We start from the raw sequence: 24878 nt of genomic DNA on the forward strand, positions 1-24878 counted from the left end.
TCTATGTTCTATGTTCTAAGTTCCGCACACATGAGGACGGCCTTAACCGGGATCTTGGGTTCATTTCACACTAGCTGTAACCCCCATGACTTGCCTGGGCTTGCAAAATCTCACTAACTGTTCTGTCTGGAGACAATACACATCTCTTTAACTTGTGCTTAACGCTCTCTCCACTCACATTGTCTGTCCCTTTAAGACTTGATTACCTGTAAAGACTCGCATTCCAACCATTATTTTGTAAATTGAGTTTGTGTCTTTATATGCCCTGTTTGTGAACAGAACTCCCACTCACCTGACGAAGGGGCAGCGCTCCGAAAGCTAGTGGCTTTTGCTACCAAATAAACGTGTTGGACTTTGACCTGGTGTTGTGAGACTTCTTACTGTGTTTACCCCAGTCCAATGCCGGCATCTCCACATCATAACTGATAGAAGACAGAGTTGGGATAAGAGGAGCATTTTCAGGTTAACAACCTATAACGAGCGGAATGTCGCAGGAACCAGTACTGGGGCCACAATTATTGACAATATATATTAAAGACTTGGATGAGGGAAGTGAATGTACTATTGCCAAGTTTGTGGATGACACAAAAATAGGTGGGAAGGCAAGTGGTGAGGATGACACAGACTATAGAGGGATATAGACAGGTTAAGTGAGTGGGCAAAAACTTGGCAGATGGAATATAATGTAGGAAAATGTGAAGTTGTGTACTTTGGTGGGAAGAATAAAGGAGCTGAATATTATTTAAATGGAGAAGGACTGCAGAAAGCTGCAGCTCAGAGGGATTGGGGGTCCTCGTGCATAAATCACAAAAAGCTAGCAGCAAGTTCAGCAGGTAATAGGGAAGGCACATGGAATGTTGGCCTTTATTTCAAAGGGAATGGAAATAAAAATAGGCAAGTATTGCTAAAACTATACAAGGCACCAGTTAGACCACACCTGAATACTGTGAACAGTTTTGGTCCCCTTATCTAAGGAAAGATATACTGGCATTGGAGATAGTCCAGAGTAGGTTCACTAGGTAGGATGATCCTGGACATGGAGGGATTTTCTTATGAGGAGAGCTTGAGCAGGTTGGGCCTGTACTTACTGGAGTTTAGAAGAATGAGAGGTGACCTTATTGAGACATACAGGATTCTCAGGGGACTTGACAGGATAAATGCTGAGAGGATGTTTCCCCTTGTGGCAGAGTCTAGAACCAGAGGGCATAATCTCAGAGCAAAGGGGTTGACCATTTAACACAGAGATGAGGAGGAATTTCTTCTCTCAGAGGGTAGGGAATCTGTGGAATTCTTTACTGCAGAGGGCTGTAGAGACTGGGTCGTTAAGTATGTTCAAGGCTGAGATAGACTGATTTTGAATCAGTTTGGGAATCGAGGGTTATGGGGATAAGGCAGGAAAGTAGAGTTGATTATCATATCAGATAAGCCATGATCTCACCGAATGGCAGAGCAGACTCACTGGGCCGAAGGCCTACTTCTCTCCTATAGCTTATGGTCTTATAAACGGCAGGAGTGTGGTGAGGGGCAGCAGAGGCAGGAAGTCGGAGTGAGACCTCTGGCAATTCCCATAGCCATCAGAATGGACATAGCCTCTGCTACCGGATTGAATACATCTTGATTGTTAGTTAAACAACTTTTTATTCCCTATCCAGTTTGTTGACAACTAATAGAAATGTTCCAAGCTTTTAACATCACGCCTGCAATTTTCCAGATTGCCTCAGTATGTGAAAGATTAATCTTTAATGTTGGAGATTCCAGGACAGAGAATAGATTGGCAACTTTCGCTCTCATCCTTTTGGACTTTCACTCTGAAATATTTCTCTGGTTGCTATTGCAGGCTGGGTTTTAAAAACAGATCAGATTGGGAGCAGTGGACGGCAGACTCACTAATTCACACTGCCAAGCATCTTGCCGATTTGACACTGCAATCCTGACACGGAACCAGTTTCGGAGAGACCACTGGGGGTTGGATTGGCTGCCCAATGGCAAGTGGGGGGTAACCCATTGAGGGTAATTAGGATGAATGAGGAGGCCTGATGAGGGCCCCTACCCAGGCTGAATTCCAGTTGATGATTGACTCCACAAGGGGCACTCTCTAACCGCTCTGATCATGTTCGCTGGGCCACAGTTGCAGCAACCCCCCCCCCACCCCCCCCGCCACCTCCCGCCCCTTGTGGGGGTTCTCCCTCCACGATCAAGGTCAGAAAGCTGTGGCCATTTTAAATTAAAAAGAAAAGTGACCTCTTCTTCCTGTGACGTCTCCGTGTTGAGGTGCTCTCTCTCCCTGTAATGACTTCAATCAGGCCATTGAGGTTGGCCTATTGGAGTATGAACTCCCTGATTAAGGATCCAATTGATGGGTCAATCAGGAAGTCTTTGCCTTGTACTTACACCAGAGTGCCAGTTCCTCTGACACCTCCGGAGACAGACTGCTAACTGATAGCACTCTGCGTACTGCTGTTAGAGTTGTAAATAAAGGGATTTTGGTGAAGGGACTTCTGCCTCCATTACACGCCCCATCACCAATCTGCAGCTCCCATCTCAACCATTGGCAGTGCCAACATGTCAGTGCTGGAGGGTGTCCCATCCAGCTGCCAGCACCGGGTTCCTGCACCCTCCCCCCACACCCCCCATCCCATCGTTAATTGGTCAGCGAGTCCCCTCCCTGTCATTAATCGGCCCACTTATTTAAAACTCCAAGTGGGTATATCTGAAACCTAGGCAGGGTTGGCATCCAGTGACCAGGTTCCTGCCCCCGAGTTGAAAACCCTTTAGCCATGGTGCCTGTCTCTGTCTCCCACAAGAAGGGATTCAGTCTGGGCTACTCTTCACTCACTCAGCTTGAGGAATGCACAGCCTGGAGGAGAGGATCTGCTGCAATTGGCTCACAGCCACTTTCTTTAATGGTTACCACATTGAATGCTGGCTGGATTCCCAAAATCCCCCCCAACACAATAAAAACTGTTTAGGTTAGAAATTCATCTCCTTTGCTGCAAGGTCCCCTGTCAGTTCACTGCTGCTTCACATGAACACGGGTCTGTAAAGTGCGGCGTTATAACGCAAATCCCTCGGTTTGCGGATAATCTGCATTCGGTTTGTAAATGGAGCAATTAGTTGGAGTCAGGGCTGTCGTGAGGCCTCGGAAGGAGCCGGAGGCCAACGTGTCGCTCACGTCGCTACTCAGCTCCTCCACTGCAGACAGACCATTTGTTTGGATTTTGATGAACACAAAGTTAAGAATATTTAAAACAAATACTTGAATTCTGCACTGCAGATGTTGCTGAGGTCAGTGAGAGAAGGAAATGAAGACAAAAAGCGATGAAGACAGTGCGGTCTTTGTTGTATGTGTACAAGGCAGCAGGACGCAGGCCACGTACAGCCAGACGCACGAGACCATTCAATCTACACACCACATGCTGAAAGAATAGCAAGATCCCGCACTCAAAACCTGATCTCTGAGCAGCTGGCTGATCTGAGGCAGGGCAGCAGAGAGTGGGTGATACAAATCCCCTTCGAGAGAAGCAGAAAGTGAAAGAAAGCTGTGGATTCAGCTCCGTCCAGAGTGATTACTAGAGGAAGGGTCAGCGGGGCACTATGAGATCCACATGATTGGCCAGTCCAGTCAGCAAGCGGTGCTCCTTCATACAGACTGCACTGGCTCCAGTGGAGATGCACAACATGCCTGATTCATGGAGGAAGACTGGAGTGGGAATGATTCGAACAATTCCCACCCTCAGAGGCTGTGAATCCACACAGAAATACCAGCCTGGGAGTCTGCGAGTGGCTGAGACTCACCAGGACACTCATTTGCAGAAACTAAAAACGCTTTGTTTGTTAATGGCACGGAGAATTAAATTGCGCAGAAGGCCAGAAAGATTCCGCGTATAGATAGTCAGGATGTCCTGTACCACGTCAGATATCTCCATCCAATAACCCTGTGTCACAGCTGTCCAGCACAACTCACAACAGCAGCATTGAAAATGCTGCCAAACAACAATCTTGGGCTGATAGAACAAACTGATTTCAGGCTGCTTTGAGATGAACAATAAAGGAGGATCTTTCACCACATTAGCAGACTGTAGGATTGAGATCATCTATTAAACCCATTACCACATCAGGTCAAATTGGCAGCTGCACACAGACTGATATTGTTCCCTCTACACTGTCCCCCATCAAACACTCCCAGGACAGGTACAGCACGGGGTTAGATACAGAGTAAAGCTCCCCCTACACTGTCCCCATCAAACACTCCCAGGACAGGTACAGCACGAGGTTAGATACAGAGTAAACTCTCTCTACACTGTCCCCCATCAAACACTCCCAGGACAGGTACAGCATGGGATTAGATACAGAGTAAAGCTCCCTCTACACTGTCCCCCATCAAACACTCCCAGGACAGGTACAGCACGGGGTTAGATACAGAGTAAAGCTCCCTCTACACTGTCCCCACCAAACACTCCCAGGACAGGTACAGCACGGGGTTAGATACAGAGTAAAGCTCCCTCTACACTGTCCCCACCAAACACTCCCAGGACAGGTACAGCACGGGCTTAGATATGGGCGGCACGGTGGCACAGTCATTAGCACCAGAGATCCAGGTTCGTGTCCCGGCTCGGGTCACTGTCTGTGTGGAGTTTGCACATCCACCCCGTGTCTGCATGGCTTTCCTCCGGGTGCTCCGGTTTCCTCCCACACTCCAAAGATGTGCGGGTTAGATGGTTTGGCCATGCTAATTTGCCACTTAGTGTCAGGGGGACTAACTAGGGTAAATGCATGGGGATAGGCCTGGGTCGGATTGTGGCCGGTGCAGACTCGATGGGCCGAATGGCCTCCCTCTGCACTGAAGGATTCTATGTAATACCGGGCACTCGGATCACGTCTTCCACTCAGAGTAAAGCTCTCTCTACACTGTCCCCATCAAACACTCCCAGGACAGGTACAGCACGGGGTTAGATACAGAGTAAAGCTCCCTCTACACTGTCCCCATCAAACACTCCCAGGACAGGTACAGCACGGGGTTAGATATAGAGTAAAGCTCCCTCTACATTGTCCCTATCAAACACTCCCAGGACAGGTACAGCACGGGGTTAGATACAGAATAAAGTTCCCTCTGCACTGTCCCCATCAAACACTCCCAGGACCGATACAGCACGGGGTTAGATACAGAGCAAAGTTCCCTCTACACTGTCCCCATCAAACACTCCCAGGACAGGTACAGCACAGGGTTAGGTACAGAGTAAAGTTCCCTCTGCACTGTCTGCATCAAACACTCCCAGGACAGATACAACACAGGGTTAGATGCAGAGTAAAGATCTGTCTACACTCATTAAACACTCCCAGGACAGGTAAAGCTCGGGGTTAGGTACAGAGTAAAGCTCCCTCTACACTGTCTCACATCAAACAATCCCAGGGCAGGTACAGAGATAGATACAGTTTAGATACAGAGATAGATACAGGTTCGATAGAGCTTAGATACAGAGTACAGCTCCCTCTATACTGTCCCCATCGAACACTCCCAGGACAGGTACAGCATGGGGTTAGATACAAAGTAAAGCTCCGTGCACACCGTCCTCCTCAAACACTCCCAAGACAGGTACAGCATGAGGTTAGATATAGAGTAAAGCTACCTCTACACTGTCCCCATCAAACACTCCCAGGACAGGTACAGAATTGGGCTAGATACAGAATAAAGCTCCCTCTATACTGTCGCCATCAAACACTCTCAGGACAGGTACAGCATGGGGTTAGGTACAGAGTAAAGCTCCATCTGCACTGTCCCCATTAAACACAGTAAGAGTTTTAACAACACCAGGTTAAAGTCCAACAGCTTTATTTGGTAGCAAATACCATAAGCTTTCGGAGCGCTGCTCATTTGTCAGATGGAGTGGAAATCTGACGAAGGAACGGCGCTCCGAAAGATTATGGTATTTGCTACCAAATAAACCTGTTGGACTTTAACCTGGTGTGGTTAAAACTCTTACTGTGTTTACCCCAGTCCGACGCCGGCATCTCCACACCATTAAACACTCCCAGGACAGGTACAGCACAAGGTTAGATACAGAGTAAAGCTCCCTCTATACTGTCCCCATCAAACACTCCCAGGACAGGTAATGCACGGGGTTAGATACAGAGTAAAACTCCCTCTACACTGTCCCCATCAAACACTCCCAAGACAGGTACAGCACGGGGTTAGATACGGAGTAAAACTCCCTCTACACAGTCCCTCCCCCAGTACATAAAGAACACTAAAGTGACAGGCCTGCAGTCACCTGGTTTCTCTCCCTCACCCTTTGTTATTAATGAAGAGCCTTGAATATTTCATCAATCTGCTGGCACAATTCCTTAATCAGCTTTGGAAAATTCATTGGTAAATATACAATTTACATCCTGTTGGACTATGAAATATGAAGCTGTCTGTCGCAATGAGGTATGATTGTGTCCAACGTCTGACTCTGCTTTATTATTGGTCACTGAATAATTTTCTTTATATCCTTCGCCTTTGAAGCATTTACAGTCTATTCTGCAATGCACACCATCACTGCCTCATGTTGAGTCCTTTACTGAAGTGTTCCTCTAAGTGCCTGAGGCAAGGAGCACACTGACTACTGTGAATTAATTACCTTGTGTCTGTCAATTCCACTGGCTTCCTGTAAGAGATTGATGGAAAAGAGCAGAATTACGTCCATTTTCGAAAACAATATTTGGCCAGTTTTCACCTCCCCTCCTGCAGGTGTTGCTCTGCCTGCCGTTCAGTTTTGCTGTCACTCCCCCAGCTCTCCGCTACCTGGCTCATTCACCTGCACGGTTCTGAGTTTGCACTTTCTTCAACCAAGGAAGCATTGCAGCTGAATGCAATCCCACTTTACCCAACAGGAACCTGCACTGGATTGTGATCAGGAGTCAAACCAGGCTGATTTTCCTCCCTTGATCTCAATTCTTTGAGGCTGGTTCTGTCATCCAACCTGGTTCAGGTCAAGTAATTCAATAGGATTGAGGAAAGACACCCAGGACCTCAGCATTGTGCTTCCTTTATCCACGAGGCCACTAGGAGAGCTTAAATCCAAATGGAATTTGGTCCTTCCTCTATGTTTCTGAGTATTCCCTACATTATCAAAGAGCGGCTATCATGGAGATCCTTGTCATCATCGACCTGTGGCCCACTGAAGCTTAAATCACCCAAGAACAGTTCCTGTCTGCAGGATATTCGGATCCAGACAGAGCAGCCAAGCACATCAGGGAATGAAGCATTGGAAAACAACATGGGAAGCAAGAGGGATATTGCAGCAGAGTGTTGACATGAACATTAAACTGGTAAGTTCTGCGGAAGGTTTCATGTGGAAGAGTTAGCAGAGAGGATAGGACAGGCCGTTTACTAAAGGGGGAAAGTCTAGAAACAATGGCGTTCCAACAAAACTTGAGGGTCCAAGTATGTGAACCATTTAAAAATCAAGAACTGGTCCAGAATATAATCAGAAAGGCTGATGGAGTGCTGCTCCAGAGGGTAAGGAATAGAGTCCGTGGGTGGGATCTTCCTGTCCTTGTTTTTCTATTGTTTCATGGGATGTGGGTATCATTGGCTGGGCCAGCATTTGTTGCCCATCCCTAACTGCCCCTGAACTGAGACTCTTGCTCGGCCATTTCAGAGAGCAGTTAAGAGTCAACCACATTGCTGTGGGTCTGGATTCACATGTAGGCCAGACCGGGTAAGGACGGCAGATTTCCTTCCCTAAAGGACTTAGTGAACCAGATGGGTTTTTATGACAATTGACAATGGTTTCATGGTCATCAGTAGATTTTTAATTCCAAAAGCCTTGAGTCCCGGCAGTGGGATGGGTGAGCCGTTCAGATTGCCAGTGGCTTTGGAGGGATTGGGAGATGGTGGGAAAGATAATTTCCATGAGAGGCCTTGAGATGGACACATCTCCATTCCAAAGCAGACCCAGCCAATCAGCAAGGATGGTTAAAAGCAATGAGGGCCACCATGGAGATGGCCATGTTGACAGTGCGGATTAGGCATGCGCCATTAGTTTATATTAAGCACACAATCAAACAGACAAGTGAAACATTGAAACAATGAGCATCAAATTAACTTCTGCAGAGTGTGGTACATGCCCACTGTCAGCCAATCACAGAGTGCAGTGTATTTGGAACTCCACTGGACAATCCATGGTAACAGGATCTTGGGCCAATCATGTTGAATGTTCCTGACCCAACACCCGCATGGGTAGCTAACCAGAGAGGCGACCTTGTCTTTAACTGAATTCTGCTTCGAGTCCAGAGACAGTGTGAGGAAACAGAGCACGGACTGGCCACTCAGTCGGTTTACTGGGATCTATATCACCATCGGCAACGTAACTAACATGCATGACCAATTTATCATGGTGCAATGTGACAGTGTTACTGAGACACAGGACATGAACCAATCAGCAGCAAGCAGCAGTAATCAGACGTTGACAATGATTGTGAGGAATACAGCAAGCAGACTGGAGGATGATTTATAACAAGCAGAGTCCAACATCAACCAGTGAGATACAAAGTGGATCTCAATCATAGGCAGAGTTATCACTCTGACTCAGCCCCATGGTCAGAGTAACATTGTAAGAAGTCTCATAACACCAGGTTAAAGTCCAACAGGTTTATTTGGTAGCAAACGCCACACAAGCTTTCGGAGCGCTGCTCCTTCATCAGGTGAGTGGGAGTTCTGTTCACAAATACTCACCTGATGAAGGGGCAGTGCTCCGAAAGCTAGCGGCTTTTGCTACCAAATAAACCTGTTGGACTTTAACCTGGTGTTGTGAGACTTCTTACTGTGTTTACCCCAGTCCAACGCCGGCAGTTCCACATCAGAGTAACATTCCCAATTTATCCTTGTTGCAAAGCTAATCTTAAAACCCTTGCCATAGTGATGCCAATGCCAGGATAAGCTTGAGATTCCAGGAATATCAAGGCGGCATATCCACACTGCACTGCCCTCAGCAGCTAGAGCACAGCTCACAAACAGTACTCACATTCTGCCCAGCTTCCATCTGGATACACGATGCACACTGTAAGAGACAGAGATACAAAGAGCAGGTATCAATGAAGCTACTGGATTCATTGCCCAAACCCACTGATAGACTAAACCCAGCTTCACACACTGGCATCACCCGCTCTCCCACTCATTCTTTGTTCTACCTTGAGGGCAACATCTCAATTTGACACATAGTTTCAAGGAGTCTCCACTGGAGGCCAGACCTCATGTACCAGACTCTAAAGTGTGTCTTTGTATGTGTACCAGCCTCAACACGCAATAAACCAGCCTCGACACCGAGTGCACCGTCCTCGACACCCAGTGTACCAGCCTCGACACCCAGTGTACCAGCCTCGACACCCAGTGTACCAGCCTCGACACCCAGTGTACCAGCCTCGACACCCAGTGTACCAGCCTCGACACCCAGTGTACCAGCCTCGACACCCAGTGTACCAGCCTCGACACCCAGTGTACCAGCCTCGACACCGAATGCACCGCCCTCGACACCCAGTGTACCAGCCTCGACACCCAGTGTACCAGCCTCGACACCCAGTGTAGCAGCCTCGACACCGAGTGCACCGCCCTCGACACCCAGTGTACCAGCCTCGACACCCAGTGTACCAGCCTCGACACCGAGTGCACCGCCCTCGACACCCAGTGTAGCAGCCTCAATACCCAATGTACCAGCCTCGACACTGAAAGTACCAGCCTCGACACTGAATGTACTAGCCTCGACACTCAGTGTACCAGCCTCGACACCCAGTGTACCAGCCTCGACACTCAGTGTACCAGCCTCGACACCCAGTGTACCAGCCTCGACACTCAGTGTACCAGCCTCGACACTGAATGTACTAGCCTCGACACTCAGTGTACCAGCCTCGACACTGAATGTACTAGCCTCGACACTCAGTGTACCGGCCTCGACACTCAGCGTACCAGCCTCGACACTGAGTATACCGGCCTCGATACCGAGTGTACCGGCCTTGACACCGAGTGTACCAGTCTCCACACTCAGTGGACCGGCCTCCACATTCAGTGTACCAGCCTCGACACCGAGTGTATCGGCCTCGACACCGAGTGTACCAACCTCGACACCCAGTGTACCAGCCTCGACACCCAGTGAACTAGCCTCGACACCCAGTGTACCAGCCTCGATACCCAGTGTATCAGCCTCGACACCTAGTGTACCAACCTCGACACCGAGTGTACCAACCTCAACTCCCAGTGTACCAGCCTCGACACCCAGTGTACCAGCCTCGACACCCAGTGTACCAGCCTCGATACCCAGTGTACCAGCCTTGACACTCAATGTACCAACCTCGACACCCAGTGTACCAGCCTCGACACCCAGTGTACCAGCCTCGACACCCAATGTACCAGCCTCGACACCCAGTGTACCAGCCTCGACACCCAATGTACCAGACTCGACACCCAGTGTACTGGCCTCGACACCCAGTGTACCAGCCTCGACACCCAATGTACCAGCCTCGACACCCAGTGTACCAGCCTCGACACCCAGTGTACCAGCCTCGACACTCAATGTACCAACCTCGACACCCAATGTACCAGCCTCGACACCCAGTGTACCAGCCTCGACACCCAGTGTACCAGCCTCGACACTCAATGTACCAACCTCGACACCCAGTGTACCAGCCTCGACACCCAGTGTACCAGCCTCGACACCCAATGTACCAGCCTCGACACCCAGTGTACCAGCCTCGACACCCAGTGTACCAGCCTCGACACCCAATGTACCAGACTCGACACCCAGTGTACTGGCCTCGACACCCAGTGTACCAGCTTCGACACCAAGTGTGCCAGCCTCGACACTGAGTATGCCAGCCTCGACACCGAGTGTGCCAGCCTCGACACCGAGTGTGCCAGCTTTGACATCCGTGTACCAGCCCCGACAGTGAGCTTTCTAACAACCCAATCTCCACCAGAGACAAGTCTACATCTACCAGACCACATTTCCGGTCAGGAAATCAGAAGTGAAGATTCTTGTCATGGAAAGCGAAGAGGAAGCAGTTTTGAAATGTGGACACTGAATGAAATTCTGTCTCGACATCAAATGTTACGGCAGCAATGTGCCAATGGCTTTGTGTGAAAAGCTGTTTTTCAAGGTTTGTTTTTGGGGCCTCATCCATCTCTTGGTTTTGAATATTAATGTTTACCCTCCAATGATGCTGCCCCACTCCACCAATCAATCAGAGGATTACTAAAACTTTGTGCTTTACAAGCCAGAGGCAGACAAAGCCTGGCTGGCTTTAAAAATTGTAAAAATGACAGCAAGTCAATAGGATGAACAGGGAGATCCATCAAACATCCATTCAGGAGACAGTTATAAATTACAATCAACAGCAGCCAGATCTGTCTGGAATCTATGAGGTGGAGAGGCAGGAGTGTGATGTAGGACATGAAGTCTGGAGTGAGGAGGAGAGAGGAGAGTGAGGCTGGATTGTACACAGTGATCCTGAACTCTCACAATGTGCATCTGGGCTCTTGTGGTGTAGTGGGTAGCATCCCTGCCTCTGAGCCAGAAGTTCCGGGTTCGAGTCCCACCCCAGGGCTTGATGGCCAGAACGCTCCTTGATCCTTGATGGCCAAGGAAGGTGCGTTCATAACGCGGCCAAATAGGTTGAGTGTCAACCTGCAAAATCCTTCCAGACACACAAATGGCTCGTGGTAAGAGCAGCAGAGATTCCTGGTCAGTCACACTTGTCAAGCTATAAGCACCTGGCAACAGATTAGCGACCTGTTCTGAAAATTGCTAGCTATGCAAACAGATGACACAGTGGTTAGCACTGCTGCCTCATGTACGTTTCAGGGCAACCCTCCATACGTTAAAGGACTCAGAAGAAATCTTGACAGTTTAAAAGTGACCAACTCTGGCTGCTGCCTGATGGAAAGCTTCCCAGAAGGCTCGGCAGGACAAGCATAGCCGGCCTCGGACTGGGATAAGGAAAGGTGTGAGCCAGCCTTGAATATACAATCGGCCAGTGGAAGTAGAAAGGCAGACACACCTGTGATCTAATCATTGGAACAAAGGCAGATGGAGACCAGCAGACAAATAAGTAAACAAATCAGCGGGGGGCAATGGCCATGGAAATCGGCCCATCCCCAGAAGACAGGAAGACCCATCCCACTAATGGGACACCATTCAGGAAGCTCCGGAGGGACATCAAAAGGACATTAAAATATCAATCAAGGCAGTTTCAGCCTTTTGTGTTTGGACTTCACTCAATTTAAACCAAGACTGCGGGTGATCGAGAGCCCATTGTCTTTGGAAGCATCTACGGGGGCAGAGTCGATCGGACCCTTTTGAAAAGTCAAGACTTAAAAGATACAGGTTCAAGGCAGAAGGGGTGCTTCAGGTGCTTCGTGTGCTTCGAGTGCTTTCAGTGCTTCAGGTCTCACAGGTACTGCAGAGTTAGAACCATAGAAAATTACAGCTCAGAAACAGGCCTTTTGGCCCTTCTTGTCTGTGCCGAACCATTTTATGCCTAGTCCCACTGACCTGCACTTGCACCATATCCCTCCACACCCCTCTCATCCATGAACCCGTCCAAGTTTTTCTTAAATGTTAAAAGTGAACCCGCATTTACCACTTTATCCGGCAGCTCATTCCACACTCCCACCACTCTCTGTGTGAAGAAGCCCCCCCTAATATTCCCTTTAAACTTTTCTCCTTTCACCCTTAACCCATGCCCTCTGGTTTTTTTCTCCCCTAGCCTCAGCAGAAAAAGCCTGCTTGCATTCACTCTATCTATACCCATCAAAATCTTATACACCTCTATCAAATCTCCCCTCAATCTTCTACGCTCCAGGGAATAAAGTCCCAACCTATTCAATCTCTCTCTGTAACTCAGCTTCTCAAGTCCCGGCAACATCCTTGTGAACCTTCTCTGCACTCTTTCAATCTTATTTACATCCTTCCTGTAACTAGGTGACCAAAACTGTACACAATACTCCAAATTTGGCCACACCAATGCCTTATATAACCTTACCATAACACTCCAACTTTTATACTCGATACTCCGATTTATAAAGGCCAATGTACCAAAGGCACTCTTTACGACCCTATCCACCTGTGACGTCACTTTTAGGGAATTCTGTACCTGTATTCCCAGATCCCTCTGTTCAACCGCACTCTTCAGAGTCCTACCATTTACCCTGTACGTTCTACTTTGGTTTGTCCTTCCAAAGTGCAATATCTCACACTTGTCTGCGTTAAAATTCCATTTGCCATTTTTCAGCCCATTTTTCTAGTTGGTCCAAATCCCTCTGCAAGCTTTGAAAACCTTCCTCACTGTCCACTACAGAGTGTTTTCAGAGTTGTGGTGCTTGAAAGCCGTTTTGGAAAAGTCAGCTGGAGAGTGTGGCTGTTCGAATGGGCAGAAGTCAAGATTAAGAAAGCAGACAAACAAGGCCAAGCTCCTCTTCCAGAGTCGCAAACTCCCTGCACTGAGACGTTCGAGCTCACCACAAAGGGACCCCTTTTTGTACTGTGAGTATCCCAGCCAACCTTGTGAAGCTCCCGAGGATAGGATAGAGGTTGAGGCAAGGGGAGGGGTGATGTATTGTAATTTTAAAGTTCAGTAATCTTGTTTTGAACTGTGTAAAGTAAGATTTTACGTTGTACCCATTAGCATTTCTCCCATAGTGATAGTATAAAGTATAAGTTTTATTCATGTGTGGTGGGATATTGGAGAGGTTGATTCTATTATTAAATAAATCACTAAGTTTTGAAACTCGTTTGGAGTCCGTCTTGCCTCTTGTTCTCTCATCAGCGCACTCTGGTGAGGTCACAGTTTCAATATCCCTTCCCATAAATCCGGAGTCTAGAACCGAGGGTGATCTGAGTGATCCTAACCCGCTCACTCAAGGGAGACTGCTGGTCAGGAGATAAAGGATCAGAGTCTCTCTGTTTCTCTCTCTTGGGAACCCACTCGAGTGGTGTGGGTACAGGGTGGCGATTGTCCCACCGACAAGGGAGAGAATCACTCAGGCCTTGATGGTGGTTCTGGTATAGCTGAGTGATATAAGTATCAGGCTACCGGTCAGGTATAAACAGTGAGCCTGGTTCAGCGCTCTCTCCGGCAGAGTTGCCCCAGTGCAGCATTCCCCGATCCTTTGAAATTTGTGGGAAAGAGACACTCACAGCTATCGGCAGACCCCCAAATAACGGCCCGCAAGTGGAGTAAAAAGAAAGATCCCGCTACACTCACAGCACCAGGGACCCAGGTTCAATTCCCGGCCTTGGGACACTGTCTATGTGGAGTCTGCACATCCTCCCCGTGTCTGCGTGGGTTTCCTCCAGGTGCTCTGGTTTCCTCCCACAGTATGAAAGACGTGCCTACTTGTGACACTAATAAATAAACTTTAAATTTTAAAGTCTGCCTCAGTACACCACTAGGCGCAGGAAGAGAATTGGAACACAGGGAGCGTGGGTCAGAGATAATGCTGCTCTGATTCTATGTCCAGTCGTACTGGAAGGACAGCTGGAGTGTGGGATCACAGATTTACCCCAGTGGCGAGCTCTCCTCTGTCTCTGAACGTTCCCCATGTTTTTGCATTCTTATTGATCCAGCTGCAGTGCGGTCATCTCATTGTGAACATTTAGAAGTTCCAGATAGTTAACTAGATCCTTTCCAATATCCCTTCTCTCAGGGTCCTTCCTGCGGAATCGCCTTTCTTTTTGTAAAGTGTAATGATTATTGATGGTTTAAACTGGTAGTGAATTTTAGAATATCAGAGCAGCCTGCCCCCATTCCAGATTCAGGCTACATTTAGATGCCAAGTCGACTTATACCAAGAGGATGTAAGTAGAATGGAGATGGAAGGGAAACATGGGCTCAGGGTTAGGGACAGGGTTAGCAGGCTTGATGGGGAAGTAGCAAAGGCAGATGAATAGATGGTCACAATTTTTCTGATGTTGGCTCCTTTCTGAATGCTGAAGGCACTGGATGCTGCAAAGGCTTTGGTTCCGTCTATAATACTGAAGACTTGTGCCCCAGGACTTGCTGTGCCCCTAGCTAAGCTGTCCCAGTGCAAAACACGGGCATCTACCGGCCAATGTGCAAAGATTGCCCAGGTGCGTCCGATACAAAAAGTAGGACAAATCCAATTCGACAAATTACCGCCTCATCTGTCTATTCTCAATCATCAGGGAAGATTTGGAAGGTGTTGTTGACCGGCACTGACTGACATTTACTCAGCAATAACCTATCAGGGAGCTCTGTTTGGGTTCTGACAGGGCCCCTCACTCCAAAAATAATCACTATTTCTGGAGGCAGTGCTGAAACTGCATATTGTTCAGCAGCAACAGACAGACAGAAGTCAGCTGTTGTTAAATTGAAGATAATTTCACGAACAGACATGCTGGCTGAGCTTCATTGATGTGGATGAGGGAGATGGCTCGCTGAAACTGTGACCCCTTGTTCTAGAATCCCCAGCCAAAGGAAACAACATCCCTGCATCCAGTCTGTCCAGCTCTGTCTGAATTTGATATGTTTCAATGAGATTCTCTCTCATTCTCCCAAATTCCAGACAACACAGACCCAGTCAACTCAATCTCTCCACATACGACAATCCTCCCATTCCAGGAATCAGCTGGTGAACATTCATTGCACTCCCTCTATAGCAAATATATCCTTTCTGAGATAAAGAGACCAAAACTGTTCCCATCAAACAGTCCCAGGACAGGTACAGCACGGGGTTAGATACAGAGTAAAGCTCCCTCTACACTGTCCCCATCAAACACTCCCAGGACAGGTTCACCACACGGTTAGATACAGAGTAAAGCTCCCTCTACACTGTCCCCATCAAACACTCCCAGGACAAGTGCAGCACGGGGTTAGATACTGAGTAAAACTCCCTCTACACTGCCCCCATCAAACAATCCCAGGACAAGTACAGCATGGGGTTAGATGCAGAGTAAAGCTCCCTCTACACTGTCCCCATCAAACACTCCCAGGACAGGTACAGCATTGGGCTAGATACAGAGTAAAGCTCCCTCTACACTGTCCCCATCAAACACTCCCAGGACAGGTACAGCACGGGGTTAGATACAGAGTAAAGCTCCCTCCACACTGTCTCCCATCAAACACTCCCAGGGCAGGTACAGCATGGGGTTAGATGCAGAGTAAAGCTCCCTCTACACTGTCTCCATCAAAGACTCCCAGGACAGGTACAGCATTGGGCTAGATACAGAGTAAAACTCCCTCTACACTGTCCCCATCAAACACTCCCAGGACAGGTACAGCACACGGTTAGTTACAGAGTAAAGCTTCTTCTGCACTGTCCCCATCAAACACGCCCAGGACAGGCACACCACACGGTTAGATCCAGAGTAAAGCTCCCTCTACACTGTCCCCATTAAACACTCCCAGGACAGGTACAGCATGGGGTTAAATACAGAGTAAAGCTCTCTCTACACTGTCCCCATCAAACACTCCCAGGGCAGGTACAGCACGGGGTTAGATACAGAGTAAAGCTCCCTCTGCACTGTCCCCATCAAACACTCCTAGGACAGGTACAGCATTGGGCTAGATACAGAGTAAAGCTCCCTCTACACTGTCCCCATCAAACACTCCCAGGACAGGTACAGCACGGGGTTAGATACAGAGTAAAGCTCCCTCTACACTGTCCCCCATCAAACACTCCCAGGACAGGTACAGCACGGGGTTAGATACAGAGTAAACTGGGCCAGCTGTGAGGGACAGTGAGAAGCAGAAATAGAAACTGAAGTAGAAAGTGAGAGGGTCACCACAGTGAAGAGCAAGAGGCCAGTAAGTGGAAGAGCAGTGAGAAGGTGGGATCATTAACTGTCGGAGGTATATTATGGGATGTGCAGCTGGGAATGCTGTTATGGAGATGCAGTGAAGAGGCGGAGAGGAATTGTCAGTCATGCTGCACACATGCGGGCTGTTGGCTCGAGATAGAGCCAGGCCGGGATAGTTCAACATCTGTGAGTAACTAAACACTGAAAGCTGAGTGAGTGGGAGGTAGCTGTGAGTGACGGTGCTCTGTGAAACATTCAGCAGACAAGTCGACTTTCTATTCCAGCTGTGTCATTAAAGATCACACTCATAAAGCAAAGAATCATTGAAAATAAAAACTGAAGTGTTGAAATTGATTTGACAATGGGAGAGCTGAGGGCTGATGTCACAGTATCTCCCAGCATACCTTGCTGCTGCTCTGAAGCAGCTGATGTTGAATTGTCAAACAGACCAAGTTGCCAAACCCAAACCCAAACCATAGCAGAAACAGATGGCACATTGCTCATTGTGTGTGCTCATACAACCATGGCTCTCTCGCTGACCTCTAAACACAGGAACGTAGGGGAGAGGCAAAGTAGGAGACTCCAGAGTTTTTGAAAAATTTATTTATCATTGTCACAAGTCGGCTTACAATTAACACTGCAATGAAGTTACTGTGAAAATCCCCTAGTCGCCACACTCAAGCGCCTGTTCGGGTACACTGAGGGAGAATTTAGCATGGCCAATGCAACCGACCAGCACATCTTTCCAACTGTGGGAGGAAACTGGAGCACCTGGAGGAAACCCACGCAGACATGGGGAGAATGTGTAAACTCCACATAGCCAGTGACCCAAGCCAGGAATCGAACCCCTGTCCCTGACGCTGTGAGGCAGCAGTGCTAACCACTGCGTCACCATGCCACCCTGCTTATCAAGATTGTTGACTACATGACCAACTCTACTTCCTTGTGTTCCTGGAGGTTTCATTACGTGACCACCTGTCTCTGAACACCCCCCCCCCCCACCCCAATTTCCCACCATTCCTTGTCCTACATCCTCATGAAGCCCCGCCCTCCTGCACCAACTGCAAAGATTATTCATTTGTCAGTAGGAAAATTGTTCCGATCTTTTCACTGATTTTCAGAGCTAATAACTAGTTTATGCTTCATGCAATAGATGGGAGCGCCCTCACTAGTGGACAAGAATGGCAAGCAAAGACTTGGTGTTCTTGAACCTTGACCATTTGTCGGGAAAGTGAGAATGAACCGTCAGTGATACCCCAGACACTGAGGTAATTCAGCATAAACTAACATGTACTTTTCAAACTGAGAGACTGGGATGAGGACATTTCACACCCCAGACAGCACAAGTTATAGACAGACATACCACACTGACAGCCAGACCCTATGGGCATGACCCGGGAGGTGATGGACACACTCACACTTGATGGTACAACCCCATCTTCAGCACTGCCATCATATCCTGAGCTAATAGGCTCATTTGGAATATTTTCCAACTGTTTGAGTGTCAAAATAAATGCCACTTATCCATGTTGACCAACTGATTAATCCGGAGGGTCTCAGAAATGAATTGGAAGGTCAGAGCTGTGATAACAATTCAAATCTGAAAAGTAAGAGGAGATACATTTTCTCCGTAGGTTGATAACAGTGGACAAGAAGGAGAGAATACTGAAGAAGTATATCTAACCCCGTGCTGTACCCCGTGCTGTACCTGTCCCGGGAGTGTTTGATGGGGACACTGTAGAGGGAGCTTTACTCAGTATCTAACCCCATGCTGAATCTGTCCTGGGAGTGTTTGATGGTAAGACGTTTAACAACACCAGGTTAAAGTCCAACAGGTTTATTTGGTAGCAAAAGCCACACAAGCTTTCGAGGCTCTGAGCCCCTTCTTCAGGTGAGTGCTCACCTGAAGAAGGGGCTCAGAGCCTCGAAAGCTTGTGTGGCTTTTGCTACCAAATAAACCTGTTGGACTTTAACCTGGTGTTGTTAAACTTCTTACTGTGTTTACCCCAGTCCAACGCCGGCATCTCCACATCGTGTTTGATGGGGACAGGGTAGAGGGAGCTTTACTCTGTATCTAACCCCGTGCTGTACCTGTCCTGGGAGTGTTTGATGGGAACAGTGTTGAGGGAGCTTTACTCTGTATCTAACCTCATGCTGTCCCTGTCCTGGGAGTGTTTGATGGGGACAGTGTAGAGGGAGCTTTACTCTGTATCTAACCCCGTGCTGTACATGCCCTGGAACTGTTTGATGGGGACAGTGTAGAGGGAGCTTTACTCTGTATCTAACCCCATGCTGTACCTGTCCTGGGAGTGTTTGATGGGGACAATGCAGAGGGAGCTTTACTCTGTATCTAACCCCGTGCTGTACCTGTCCTGGGAGTGTTTGATGGGAGACAGTGTAGAGGGAGCTTTACTCTGTATCTAACCATGTGCTGTCCCTGTCCTGGGAGTGTTTGATGGGGACAGTGTAGAGGGAGCTTTACTCTGTATCTAACCCCGTGCTGTCCCTGTCCTGGGAGTGTTTGATGGGGACAGTGTAGAGGGAGCTTTACTCTGTATCTAACCCCATGCTGTACCTGTCCTGGGAGTGTTTGATGGGGACAGTGTAGAGGGAGCTTTACTCTGTATCTAACCCCGTGCTGTACCTGTCCTGGGAGTGTTTGATGGGGACAGTGTTGAGGGAGCTTTACTCTGTATCTAACCTCATGCTGTCCCTGTCCTGGGAGTGTTTGATGGGGACAGTGTAGAGGGAGCTTTACTCTGTATCTAACCCCGTGCTGTACATGCCCTGGAACTGTTTGATGGGGACAGTGTAGAGGGAGCTTTACTCTGTATCTAATCCTGTGCTGTACCTGTCCTGGGAGTGTTTGATGGGGACAGTGTAGAGGGAGCTTTACTCTGGAACTAATCCTGTGCTGTACCTGTCCTGGGAGTGTTTGATGGGGACAGTGTAGAGGGAGCTTTACTCTGTATCGAACCCCGTGCTGTACCTGTCCTGGGAGTGTTTGATGGGAGACAGTGTAGAGGGAGCTTTACTCTGTATCTAACCGTGCTGTACCTGTCCTGGGAGTGTTTGATGGGGACAGTGTAGAGGGAGCTTTACTCTGTATCTAACCCCGTGCTGTACCTGTCCTGGGAGTGTTTGATGGGGACAGTGTAGAGGGAGCTTTACTCTGTATCTAACCCCGTGCTGTACCTGTGCGGGGAGTGTTTGATGGGGACAGTGTAGAGGGAGCTTTACTCTGTATCTAACCCCGTGCTGTACATGCCCCGGAACTGTTTGATGGGGAAAGTGCAGAGGGAGCTTTACTCTGTATCTAACCCCGTGCTGTACCTGTCCTGGGAGTGTTTGATGGGGACAGTGTAGAGGGAGCTTTACTCTGTATCTAACCATGTGCTGTCCCTGTCCTGGGAGTGTTTGATGGGGACAGTGTAGAGGGAGCTTTACTCTGTATCTAACCCCGTGCTGTACCTGTCCTGGGAGTGTTTGATGGGGACAGTGTAGAGGGAGCTTTACTCTGTATCTAACCGTGCTGTACCTGTCCTGGGAGTGTTTGATGGGGACAGTGTAGAGGGAGCTTTACTCTGTATCTAACCTCATGCTGTCCCTGTCCTGGGAGTGTTTGATGGGGACAGTGTAGAGGGAGCTTTACTCTGTATCTAACCCCGTGCTGTACCTGTCCTGGGAGTGTTTGATGGGGACAGTGTAGAGGGAGCTTTACTCTGTATCTAACCATGTGCTGTCCCTGTCCTGAGAGTGTTTGATGGGGACAGTGTAGAGTGAGCTTTACTCTGTATCTAACCCCATGCTGTACCTGTCCTGGGAGTGTTTGATGGGGACAGTGTAGAGGGAGCTTTACTCTGTATCTAACCCCGTGCTGTACCTGTCCTGGGAGTGTTTGTTGGGAGACAGTGTAGAGGGAGCTTTACTCTGTATCTAACCGTGCTGTACCTGTCCTGGGAGTGTTTGATGGGGACAGTGTAGAGGGAGCTTTACTCTGTATCTAACCCCGTGCTGTACCCGTCCTGGGAGTGTTTGATGGGGACAGTGTAGAGGGAGCTTTACTATGTATCTAACCCCGTGCTGTACCTGTCCTGGGAGTGTTTGATGGGCACAGTGTAGAGGGAGCTTTACTCTGTATCTAACCCCGTGCTGTACCTGTCCTGGGAGTGTTTGATGGGGACAGTGTAGAGGGAGCTTTACTCTCTATCTAACCCCGTGCTGTACCTGTCCTGGGAGTGTTTGATGGGGACAGTGTAGAGGGAGCTTTACTCTGTATCTAACCATGTGCTGTCCCTGTCCTGAGAGTGTTTGATGGGGACAGTGTAGAGGGAGCTTTACTCTGTATCTAACCCCATGCTGTACCTGTCCTGGGAGTGTTTGATGGGAGACAGTGTAGAGGGAGCTTTACTCTGTATCTAACCGTGCTGTACCTGTCTTGGGAGTGTTTGATGGGGACAGTGGAGAGGGAGCTTTACTCTGTATCGAACCCCGTGCTGTACCCGTCCTGGGAGTGTTTGATGGGGACAGTGTAGAGGGAGCTTTACTCTGTATCTAACCCCGTGCTGTACCTGTCCTGGGAGTGTTTGATGGGGTCAGTGTAGAGGGAGCTTTACTCTGTATCTAACCCCGTGCTGTACATGCCCTGGAACTGTTTGATGGGGACAGTGTAGAGGGAGCTTTACTCTGTATCTAACCCCGTGCTGTACCTGTCCTTGGAGTGTTTGATGGGAGACAGTGTAGAGGGAGCTTTACTCCGTATCTAACCGTGCTGTACCCATCCTGGGAGTGTTTGGTGGGGACAGTGTAGAGGGAGCTTTACTCTGTATCTAACCCCGTGCTGTACCCGTCCTGGGAGTGTTTGATGGGGACAGTGTAGAGGGAGCTTTACTCTGTATCTAACCCCGTGCTGTACCTGTCCTGGGAGTGTTTGATGGGCATGATGTGGAGATGCCGGCGTTGGACTGGGGTAAGCACAGTAAGAAGTCTCACAACACCTGGTTAAAGTCCAACAGGTTTATGTGATGGGGACAGTGTAGTGTAGACCTGACATCAACTAATTCAGCACAAAGTAAAAATTGATCCCAAGTTCTTCATGAAGGGTTGTTATCTGCTGAACAATTGCCAAATTTCAATTGTTAAACAATGGTCAAGTTTTGCAAATGCACAAAAATGTCTGAGAGAACAGGGAGGTACAAGTGGAACCGCGTTATCGTGCCTCACTTTCAGGGGTGGGTATGGCAGATTTGTCTCAGAGTCGTGAGTGCCTCAGTGACTAAGCCAAACAGACACAAGATTTACATCGAGAATTTGTGTACAGGAGTAATGGATTCCATCACCACAAACTCATTGACAGAGAGATGGTCAAACATTCTGGGGGAAATGGATGATTGTGGAGGCAACACAAAGTCTAGCCAGCGATTGACGTCATTCATTGTCAACTTTGACCCACTTGATGCTGTCTCTGAGTCAGAAAGTTGTGGGTATGAGTCCAGGCCAGAGTCCTGAGCACTTAATCTAGGCCAACACTCCAATGCACTCTGCCCGTGGGTAAAACCCCAGTGCACTTTCGGATATGCCATCATTGAGATGAATCTTTGAGCTCAGGCCTTGTTGGATCTCTCAGGTGGTCATGAAAGGTTTTGTTGCATTATTTGAAGAAGGTCAATGTTTATGCCTCAACTAATACCTTGTCATTACCATTTTACTGTGTCATGGAGGTTGTTCTGGACTTCCTGCATTGCCATAGGAACCGTACATCTAAACCCCCCCTCTCCACTCTCCTCCCACAGAGCATTGGGCTGGTTGTGAGCAGCAGAAACATGGAATCTTCAGATAGAAACATTGAGCTCAATGAACAAAGAACAGTACAGCACAGGAAACAGGCCCTTCGGCCCTCCAAGCCTGTGCCGCTCATTGGTCCAACTAGACCATTCGTTTGTATCCCTCCATTCCCAGACTGCTCATGTGACTATCCAGGTAAGTCTTAGACGATGCCAGCGTGTCTGCCTCCACCACCCTACTTGGCAGCGCATTCCAGGCCCCCACCACTCTCTGTGTAAAAAACATCCCTCTGATATCTGAGTTATACCTCGCCCCTCTCACCTTGAGCCCGTGGCCCCTCGTGAACGTCACCTCCGACCTGGGAAAAAGCTTCCAACTGTTCACCCTATCTATACCCTTCATAATTTTGTACACCTCTATTAGGTCTCCCCTCATTCTCCGTCTTTCCAGGGAGAACAAGCCCAGTTTACCCAATCTCTCCTCATACCTAAGACCCTCCATACCAGGCAACATCCTGGTAAACATTCTCTGCACTCTCTCTAAAGCCTCCACGTCCTTCTGGTAGTGCGGCGACCAGAACTGGACGCAGTACTCCAAATGTAGCCTAACCAGCGTTCTATACAGCTGCAACATCAGACTCCAGCTTTTATACTCTATACCCCGTCCTATAAAGGCAAGCATACCATGTTCCTTCTTCACCACCTTCTCCACCTGTGCTGCCACCTTCAAGGATTTGTGGACTTGCACACCTAGGTCCCTCTGTGTTTCTATACTCTTGATGGCTCTGCCATTTATTGTATAACTCCCCCCTACATTAGTTCTTTCAAAATGCATCACTTCGCATTTATCTGGATTAAATTCCATCTGCCATTTCTCCGCCCAATTTTCCAGCCTATCTATATCCTGCTGTATTGCCCGACAATGCTCTTCGCTATCCGCAAGTCCAGCCATCTTCGTGTCATCCGCAAACTTGCTGATAACACCAGTTACACCTTCTTCCAAATCATTTATATATATCACAAATAGCAGAGGTCCCAGTTTGGAAACTCACCAAGATCTGAATCAAAGGAGAAAGCTGTAAAAATAAACCAGATTTCAATAGCAGACAGCCCAGGGATGAACTTTCACCTTTCAGCTCTGGGCTGAGATCAGAAGAGGTTCTGATCCAGCCAATGGCTGCAATCCACCAGGAAAAAGGCTGTAAACGGAGTGAATTCTTCCCGTTTAATCAGCATCTTCTTAATCAGGCTCCCGGCTAACATATGTAGCACATCTGGCTGGGCCGGGTGTTTAAAATCTGTCTTCCAGCCCGGTACACAAGCCTTGTTAGAGGCAGCTTCTGGGCTGTGTTCTGCATTATCTCTCCTGTAAGCCTGAGAGTGTTCAATATTCAAATTCAAACTCCAAGATGAAGCTGGCAGCAATGGCCGTGGTTAGTTTGAATGAGAATGGGCTTCTCTCCTCCATCACACCCGGTTTCTGAAACCCCTCCCCCTCTCTCCTTCACCCTCGTTTCCAACAACTGAGGGAGATCTTGGACTTCGGTATCAGCAAGATGTAGATGATCCTATCAGTTGCCTCAGCTCCTGCACTCCCTTCCTCTAACAAAGAACAAATAAATTTACCTGTGCTAAACATCCTCTAATGCTCTCTCTATCCTTGCTGTCAACTCACACCTTTCTCTCATTTCTCTCCCATCTCTCCCCCTTGCCCTCTCCGAGTTTATCGTGTCTGTGAGATCTACCTCCTGCCTCTTTGACATTATTCCCACTGTAGTGCTGACCAATCTCCCTCCTGGTCTCCATGTCAACCAATATTGCTATCACTTCTCTCTCTTTTGGTGTTGTCTCTCTCTCCTTTAAATCAGCTGTCATCATCCCTCTGCCAAAAAACAAAGCTTCAGCCCTCTGTCCTTGCACACAGCTGTCCCATCACCAAACTCCCATCAATCACCAAAATACTGCCGGTCTCAGAGTCGGAAAAAAAGCGGAGGATGCTGGAAAATCTCAGCAAGTCTGGCAGCACCTGTACGGAAAGAAAGACGAAATATTCTCTCGTGAAGAAGAGTCAGATAGACTTGAAACATTAACCCTGCTTCTCTCTCTGTGCAGATGCTGCCAGATTTGCTGAGTTTTCCCAGCATCCTGAATTTTGTCCCATTAATCCAGAAGCTCAGCTAACGTTCTAGGGACCCGAGTTCAAATCCTGCCATGGCAGATGGTGGAATTTGAATTGAATCAAAATATCTAGAATTAAGAATCTGCTGATGACCATGAAACCATTGCGATTGTCGTAAAAACC

The 24878-nt window shown here is 48.3% G+C and overlaps 1 protein-coding gene across 3 annotated transcripts in view; it reads right to left on the minus strand.

Annotated features, from left to right (window-relative positions):
* The window catches only part of col16a1 (collagen, type XVI, alpha 1), a 425594-nt gene that overhangs the window by 243942 nt on the left and 156774 nt on the right, over positions 1–24878 (minus strand). For 2 of the 3 annotated variants that reach the window (XM_078237702.1, XM_078237701.1), the window contains exons 9-10: positions 9009–9044; positions 6621–6647 (exon numbers count right to left, since the gene is read on the minus strand). The exons of the other annotated variant lie outside the window; for it this stretch is intronic. In XM_078237702.1, coding sequence (XP_078093828.1) covers positions 6621–6647; positions 9009–9044 — 63 coding nt within the window. The remainder of the gene's footprint in view (positions 1–6620; positions 6648–9008; positions 9045–24878) is intronic. 3 annotated transcript variants of the gene reach the window in all.

The sequence above is a fragment of the Mustelus asterias genome, chromosome 21 (genome assembly GCF_964213995.1).
Source record: "Mustelus asterias chromosome 21, sMusAst1.hap1.1, whole genome shotgun sequence".
NCBI classification, from domain to species: Eukaryota; Metazoa; Chordata; class Chondrichthyes; order Carcharhiniformes; family Triakidae; genus Mustelus; species Mustelus asterias.